General features: G+C 46.4%; 1 protein-coding gene across 1 annotated transcript; it reads right to left on the bottom strand.

Annotated features, from left to right (window-relative positions):
* Nucleotides 1-7,669: 7,669 nt before the first annotated feature.
* On the bottom strand, nucleotides 7,670-8,593 carry LOC118090131 (olfactory receptor 4S2-like). The gene has a single exon (XM_035125496.3). The coding sequence runs from the start codon at nucleotides 8,591-8,593 to the stop codon at nucleotides 7,670-7,672; it is 924 nt and encodes a 307-aa protein (XP_034981387.3).

The raw sequence follows: 8,593 nt of genomic DNA, 5'->3' as shown, positions 1-8,593 counted from the left end.
CTCCCTCCTCCCCCCTCTTCCCCCCCCCTGCCACTGAGAGGACAGGAATGGAGGAGCTCTGAGGATTGGTTTCCCCCAACTCATTCATAAGTATACTTAAACAAATACAAACATAACAACAGTAGGGGAGAATTTTAACTCCCCAATCAGGGGCGTAGCCAGGATGAAAATCAGGGGGGCAAGGGGCGGGGAGCAAGGGGCGGGGCCAAGGGCGGGGCCAAGGGGCGGGGGCGGGGCCACATCGGAGCAGCCCGAAATCGGGCTGCTCCGACTCCCTCCTCCCCCTCCGCGATAGGAAGGGACGAGGGGGAGCCAGGATCAGCCCGAAATCGGGCTGCTCCGACTCCCTCCTCCCCCTCCACGATCGGAAGGGACGAGGGGGAGCCAGGATCAGCCCGAAATCGGGCTGCTCCGACTCCCTCCTCCCCCTCCGCGATAGGAAGGGACGAGGGGGAGCCAGGATCAGCCCGAAATCGGGCTGCTCCGACTCCCTCCTCCCCCTCCACGATCGGAAGGGACGAGGGGGAGCCAGGATCAGCCCGAAATCGGGCTGCTCCAACTCCCTCCTCCCCCTCCGTGATAGGAAGGGACGAGGGGGAGCCAGGATCAGCCCGAAATCGGGCTGCTCCGACTCCCTCCTCCCCCTCCGCGATAGGAAGGGACGAGGGGGAGCCAGGATCAGCCCGAAATCGGGCTGCTCCGACTCCCTCCTCCCCCTCCACGATCGGAAGGGACGAGGGGGAGCCAGGATCAGCCCGAAATCGGGCTGCTCCGACTCCCTCCTCCCCCTCCGCGATAGGAAGGGACGAGGGGGAGCCAGGATCAGCCCGAAATCGGGCTGCTCCGACTCCCTCCTCCCCCTCCACGATCGGAAGGGACGAGGGGGAGCCAGGATCAGCCCGAAATCGGGCTGCTCCGATCCCCTCCTCCCCCTCTGCAATCGCTGGGGCAGGTGGAGGGAAAGCCCCAGAGCCGCGCAAAGCGGTTGCCTGGCTTTCCCTCCGCCCGCCCCACAGCCAGCCGGCTAGAAGGGACGTCTCCCTTCTCCCTTGCTGGCTGTGGGGCGGAGGGAGGGAAAGCCAGCCAAACGCTTCGCGCGGCTCTGGTGCTTTCCCGCCGCCCGCCCCACAGCCAGCCAGGGAGAAGGGAGACGGCACCGGGCGGGCAGTGGGGCAGGCTGGCCAGTGGCCCTGCTTCTAGGGGGGGCAATTGCCCCCTCCTGCCCCCCCTGCCTACGCCCATGTCCCCAATTCTTATTGCCTTGACCTTATACTTGTGACTTCCTCGGTGGTCTTCCTCCTGGTTTTCCTTAAACAAAATCTAAAGTTTATGGCGGGTTTCTATTTTAGTTTAGAATCCTTTTCTTATAATATTAACTCAACCCTCCTCCTTTTCCATGCTGCCCTCCCACAGGCCCCCTCCTGCCACAAGAGGAACCTGTGGGGCACAGCATTTCCAAGGTTCCATTATGTCCCCTCCTCACCCCTCTGAGCACTCCCTGCCACTGAGTATCTCAGAGTAAGGAAAGAAGAGTAGGCAGCTTTCTGCCTAGACCTAACTTAACTTACAAAAATTTACATTAACTTAAATTCTTTCCTAAGCCATTCTTAAAATTCCCTCCAGAAAGCACAACTTTTTCCATTCCTTTTTACACTCCATCTCCTCTCCCTAAGTCTTTTTCCCCCAATTGGATCAGCATTTCCGTTAACAGGCCAAAATTTCAAAAACCGTCTTTCAGAAACTAAAATAAAATCTTTTAACTAAAATATGCACCCCACACCCATTCTTTCCCATATCCGTCTCCAGACCCTTGTCCCCCCCCCTGCCCCTGTCTTTCCCATTCCTCCCTAACATCACCCCACATTTCAACCCCTCCAGGATCTTCAAGTCCATTAATCCTCAAATTTCTTTGCTTCTCATTTTCTTGTTCTACTTGATTTTCTTCCTTTTGAAGTCCATACTTTGCTTCATCCCCAACATATTTTTTATAGTCCAAGTCCTCTTTAGGGTTTTCAACTAGTTGTTTCTCCTGACATCCAGATTCCATCTCCACAGTGTCCAAAATCAAATTTTCTTCTAAATCCTGGACTTGGACTTCATCCTCGACTGCTGGTAAATTGGGATGTTGCCGTTCCTTGTAGATATCCTCCCATAATTGTAGGTAGTTTAGCACAGCCTCCTGGAAGGCTCGAGAGTACTTTGTTTTCATACTTCTCCTGACCGCAAACAAGCAGGAAGTGGAGAACAAAGAGGTACTGGAAAATTCCTTCCTCAGACGGTCGACTCCATTTTGGCAGTTCTTTTCCTTTGTCTTTTAACTCAATCACAACTCCATTCTTAGTTCCAATTTTAAATAATTCTACCACATTTTCAGACAATTTTTACTAATTGCAACAGTACAATAAGTCCACCCGGTCTTTTGACAGCTTGACAGCTTTTGACAGCTGTCAAAGCACTCTCCCCCTTAATAATGCTGTACCTCAAGGGGTGCCGGACTCGGGAGTTGAGAGGGTTCAAAAAAGTCTTTCTTTCTCTCGGGTCCACAGTCCCAGATGCCTTTTGTCATTCAGCTTAAGATTATTTAAAGCGCCTCCCAGTTTTCCATTAGGAAGAGACCGACTTCCGTTTCTTTGAAGCCTCTCCTATTTTTCCAATTAACGAATTTAAAGTCCGTGATCACGATTCCACTTACTTTTTGGAAGTTTAAATTTGTCGGAAGAATCTGCCGCTTGCCGGGTCAGGACTCGGAGCTTCACTTCTCGGAGGTAAGATATAGCCCAAAATGGCTCCCGCGGTTCCACCCCGCCGGCTCTCGATCGCTCTATTGAGCTCTCGGGCAGCGGGGGATCCGCAAAAAAAACGGAGCAACCGCTGGGCGCGTGAGTCACCGGGACTCTCTACCCGGTGTTTTTACGGGGAATCCGCTCGCTCTGCGGACTTCCCCCCCCCCTCTGCGAAGCCAGGGACATCGGTGCGCAAGGTCCCTGCGTCCTTCTCTCCGCCGCGACAGACCGGAAGTCTCTATTATTATTTTTAACATGCTTTTGCAGTTTGGTATATTTGATTTTTTTGCACAATATTTACCGTACATGCCATTTGATTGTAATAGAAGTTCAAAGCATTTTACAAAATATAGATCACTGCTGCTCCTTTGCTCTTTAATGGTGCCCCTAATCAGCCATCTCAAACTTGGGGTGGATTTTATACTTCAGGAGCCAAATGACTTCGGCTGACCATGTGACTCATTATATTCCAAGGGTTGCAAGAAGAACCCTGTACATACCGGTATTTGCTTTCTCACACCACCATGTTTCTGTGTACCTAAAACTAATCTATGCGAATGAACTGACAAAATAAAAGATGCCACTTTACTGAGTTTGTATTTATGGTGGGTTTGTGTAACTTTATCCTATATTCCAATAGCAAACTCATTCTTCAAGTGTGGGTCCTTATGAAGCCACCACCTACCATCAAGATGGAGGTACCAGCGGGCTTAGAGGAAACCCAAGATTTTCAGATGCCAAAAAGAGGAGGGAACAGCACAATGAAGACTGGGCATGGTCAGTAGTCATGGAATGCTGACTGATTGTTGTGCAGGGAAAATGAAATCTTGGGGGAAATGGAATGGAGTATCCTGGGAAAAGGAATGGCTGGCTGCACTGGCGGAGGAAAAGGAGTGCAGTGGGAGCGCACCACCTCCAGGACGCGCGCCAGCCCTGCCCCCACCTGCTCTCCGCCCCCTGGTGACGGATCATGAAGCTCCGCCACTGGTTGGCTGGCTGGCGGGCTGGTTGACTGGAATACTGAGCACTCCATACTATTCACTCCAGACTGCAACACTTTGTTGCAGCTCACACTTGTTCTTCACTATTTGATATCTGAGAGAGGCTAGCTAACTTTTGTATGATGTAGTTTGTCATTGTGTCCATTTGAAATACTTTACAGTGATGATGAATCCCACTGAGCTTCCTTGGGCACTTTCTTTTCTTTTTATTTCTTTTCCATTTCTTTCTCTTTTTCTTTTTCTTTTTTGTTAACCCTAAGACCCTGATGTAGGGAAAGATTGAGGGCACTAGGAGAAGCGGACGACAGAGGATGAGATGGTTGGACAGTGTTCTCGAAGCTACGAACATGAGTTTGACCAAACTGCGGGAGGCAGTGGAAGACAGGAGTGCCTGGCGTGCTATGGTCCATGGGGTCACAAAGAGTTGGACACGACTAAACGACTAAACAACAACAACAGGTCTTAGTTATAATATATTCACAGCTCATGATAGTTCATCAATGTAGTTATGAAACTATGAAGAGCTGTGAATATATAACCTATACCAGGACCTCAGGCATAAGATGGCAAAGAAATCTAATGGGAAACAATCCCACTTGCATGCTTTTCTTCCCTCTCAATTATTCTTGATCTTTAAAATATTTTCTGTGAAAAACAGTTCCCCTTTGAAACTGGTGTGGTACTATTATCATTATTGCATTTGCCCTATGGTCCTCTGCCCTGTTGTCTCAAACTCTTAGCAGACCTTGCGGCTTAGTGGACTGAATTGGAATCATCACTTACACTTTCTGGAATTTAAAGGCTTTATTCATGCAGGAACTATTTACAGGATGAGTGGAAATGAGAGGGAGAAAAAAGCAAACAAGTTGAGAGAGAATAATAAACAAAACAGCTCAGCTTTTAGGGGTGGATTTAACTTTGACAGAGAGCTACAAACAAGTGTTGGCTAGATTGCTGCACAAGCCATGCCCTCTGGTGGTTTAAAGTAACACATGCACTAAAGATGAACTCAAGAGAAGGAAATGTACTTGCTTTTCTCTAACACAATCTCTGGATTAGAGAAATTTACAAGGGGATACCAAGGGGAAAGAAACTGTTTTGAGCAGGATGACATGCACACAACACTACATAAATGGGAATGGAAACAGCTTCAAATAAATATTAAAGTCAAGTGTGGATGAAGCAGAGAAACAATTCAAGAGACTAAGGGATTTATTCAATGACTCCCTCTATCTGCTATGCGGACTTCAGATAGAGCGCGGGAGCCTATACACAAGCACCATGGGACCTGGATAGATCAAGTTCAGAGCAGCACATCAGAATTCAAGCACAAACAACAAAACATGGCGACTCAAACACTATTATTTTAAGCCAAGACTACAGCTATGGTAGAGAAGAGCTTCCCTACCCATTCACTTTGGTCGGTAGCTACTATGGTTTATGGGTGCATCAGAAAATTACAGATTCACTTACCCAGGAAATACTTTTGCTGCTTTCACATCTACTTAATTATTTTGCTGTTACAGCCCTGCACACTTCAAAATGAAGCTTATGGTATTTATTTAAACTGCCCGAAATGCCTGTAAGAAGCTTGGTTGTTGTGGGACACCTTAAACCAAGCATCCCCAAACTTCAGCCCTCCAGATGTTTTGGACTACAATTCCCATCTTCCCCAACCACTGGTCCTGTTAGCTAGGGATCATGGAGGTTGTAGGCCAAAACATCTGGAGGGCCGCAGTTTGGGGATGCCTGCCTTAAACAGTGATGCTTTCAAACCAAGGAAGACGAGCCACACTGCCTATGTGAGAACTTCATCTCCTTGCCAAGTCTACATCTCTCATCCTTCTCTTTCTGCTGTCTGTTCCCTTATTTTGGTGGCCATTCGTCTCCTTGCACCAAGTTGTGGCAGAAATATTTAAAATGAATGATGCATAGATGGTTCCAGCACCCTGGGGACCAAACACTCAATTCAGAAACAATATCATCCTGGGAAGCAATGTCCCACAGTTCCTCCAAAGGATATGTGATGATTTTGTGAACCTCTAGCCGAAAATGATGCAAAATCACATTGTTCTCTATATGATAACCGGCTTTTAATTACACCCAAAGGGTTTGCATCCTGAGCACTCTTAGGTTATATATTTTTGTTTCATACTGATAAAAAGTTAAGAAACCTGAACATGGCTGCACATGGAAAGCCATCTTCCAAAAAAGCAGAAATAGCATTGATCAGCCATTTAAGGGGAAGGGAAATCCAGCCTTTCTCTCCCCACCAGGCATTCTCCCAATTAGCTGGTTGTCACAACTACTACTCTTTGAAGAGTAATAGTCTTTGTTTTTATTATATATTCTGTGCTTCTAATATTGTAATTTAATGTTGTGAACCACCCTGAGATCTACAGGTATAAGGTGGTATACAAATTTAATAAATAATAATAATAAACTCAGCAGTTGGATAACTGGGGACCTGACTGAACAGGATGTGTCTGGTATTCAAGTGCAGAGGAGGCACAGGAGCAGATATGATAACTCTGCCCCCAATGTTACCCCCAACCTTCCCTGAGTGCAGGTAGAATATTCCCTGCAATTGGGAACTATGTGTAATAAGTGCTCTCAATTAAAAGCAGATTTAAGTGAGTCCAGCAGACGCTCCAAGTGTCCCTATTTTCCAGGGACAGTCCTGGATTTACAAAAACCATCCCAGTTTCTAATTTGATCCCAGAATGTCCTGTTTTTCCTTAGGATATCTCCATTTTCACCAGAGAAATGTTGAAGGTTATGGAATAGGACATCCCCATGAATTTCTTTTTGCAGCCAGAACTCGGTGGAACTCAGTTCCAGCACCGCTCAGATGGGTGCCATCGCCATTATAAGAGAAGAAGGGAGACATTCATGGTGAATTCAGGACCCTCTTTTTCAGGAAAAATAGCACTGGATATCTCTATTTTCATTGGATAAATGTTGGAGGGTATGAGTCCAGCCCACAGAAAGTTAGAGGAACACAACCTTAACCTGAATAAACCACTGCAGACACACAAATCAGGAATGACTTGAGACAGTGTATGGGACAGCTGGCCAACAAATTCTTAAAGTCATAATAATTCTGCAATGGGGTGGGGGGGACCTCTCTTTAAGTTTCAAGTTAACAAACCTTATGTGCAGGCCCCTGAATGTCAAGTGAAAGCTGGGAGAATCCATCTCCCACTGTTCTACCTCCAATAGGAGACATTAACCTGGCTCCGATAAGCAGGCAAGTCTGCTACTTGTCCGTTGTTTTTGCTCTGTCACTGTCCAATTGGTAGTATTTTTTATTTTGCATAGTTGATTCATAATCCTGCAATTTGATGAAAAGTTCCCAAGTGTTCCTTCAGGGATTGAAGAGCAGCAATTGGGTTTTGCACCATTATCAACATATCATCGGCAAACAAGCTAACTTTATGATCGGCGTTCCTTATTTTCACTCCCTCAACAGAGGCATCTGCACGCAATTATATAGCTACGATCTCTATCGCCAGTGCAAAGAGCAGCAGCGACAGAGGGCATCCTTGGTGGATGACCCTGTTGAGGTTTATTGGATTCTGACACCAGCTTTGCATGTCTTTTCAGATGAAACGGCCACTGTGTTCAATTCCACTTACCATCATATAAGCATGTATATGATTGCAGCCCAATTAGTGGTTCAGCTTTGCCTTGAGAGGTAATTTCTCTGTACCGATTGTTTAATGAGCAAACGCACAAGTAAAAATTACTAAAATAGAACCAACACAGTGGTAGCAGTGTCCAGATTTCAATGTAACCATTAGCCACTTCTGTAAATGCAAGCGGAATATCCCTGCCCCCAATGTTCATATGTAAGAGTCATAAACTTGCATCTCTTGTTATTTCTCACTCCATAAATACTTTTTTGCTCCATAATTTTCTCATAGCATTTTTCACCTCTTCGTTTCTCAGTGTATAAATTAAGGGATTGAGCATAGGGGTGATAATGGTGTAGAATAAGGCCACACTCTTGTCCTGCGAAAATGTGGTGGGAGGCCTCAGGTAGATGAAGATGCAGGGTCCAAAATATAAGATCACAACAGCGATGTGGGAAGCACAGGTGGAAAGGGCTTTGAGGCGCCCTTCGGAAGAATGATTTCTCAGCATAACTAGAATGCTGACGTATGAAACTGCCAAGACAAGAAAGCTGGTCAGAGATATCATGCCACTATTGGCAATGACCATGAGTCCGACAATGTAAGTATTGGTACAGGCCAATTTCAGTAAAGGATGAACATCACAGAAATAGTGGTCAATTTCATTGGGCCCACAGAAGGGCAGCTGTATGGTAAGGAGAGTCTGGACTATTGAATGAAGAAACCCTCCTAGGAATGAGCCTGCCACCATTAAACCACATACATTCTTGCTCATAATAGTTGTGTAGTGGAGGGGTTTGCAGATGGCTATGTACCGGTCATATGCCATTGATGTGAGAAGGAAGATCTCAGTGCCACCAAAGAAATGAATGAAGAATAGTTGTATTATGCAACCAACAAAGGAGATTGTCTTCTTCTCAACAAGGAAATCTGCAATCAGTTTGGGAGCAGTAACAGAGGAGTAGGAGATGTCCACAAAGGAGAGGTAGCTAAGGAAGAAATACATAGGAGAGTTCAGACGGGAGCTGCTTTTGATGGTGACAATGATAAGTAGATTCCCCAACACTATTGCTGTGTAGAAGACCAGGAAGAGCCCAAAACAGGCTTTCTGTATGTTTGGATCCGGGGTCAGTCCCAAGAGGATGAATTCAGACACATTGTTTCTGTTCTCCAT

This window comes from Zootoca vivipara, chromosome 1, assembly GCF_965207765.1.
Source record: "Zootoca vivipara chromosome 1, rZooViv2.hap1.1, whole genome shotgun sequence".
NCBI lineage: Eukaryota > Metazoa > Chordata > Lepidosauria > Squamata > Lacertidae > Zootoca > Zootoca vivipara.
Note: the sequence above shows the minus strand (reverse complement) of the source record. Positions and strands in the feature narration are given on the sequence as shown.

What these genes read in the sequence shown, in the direction of transcription:
- LOC118090131 (XM_035125496.3), bottom strand. Translation starts at nt 8,593, where the DNA reads ATGGAGAACAGAAACAATGTGTCTGAATTCATCCTCTTGGGACTGACC.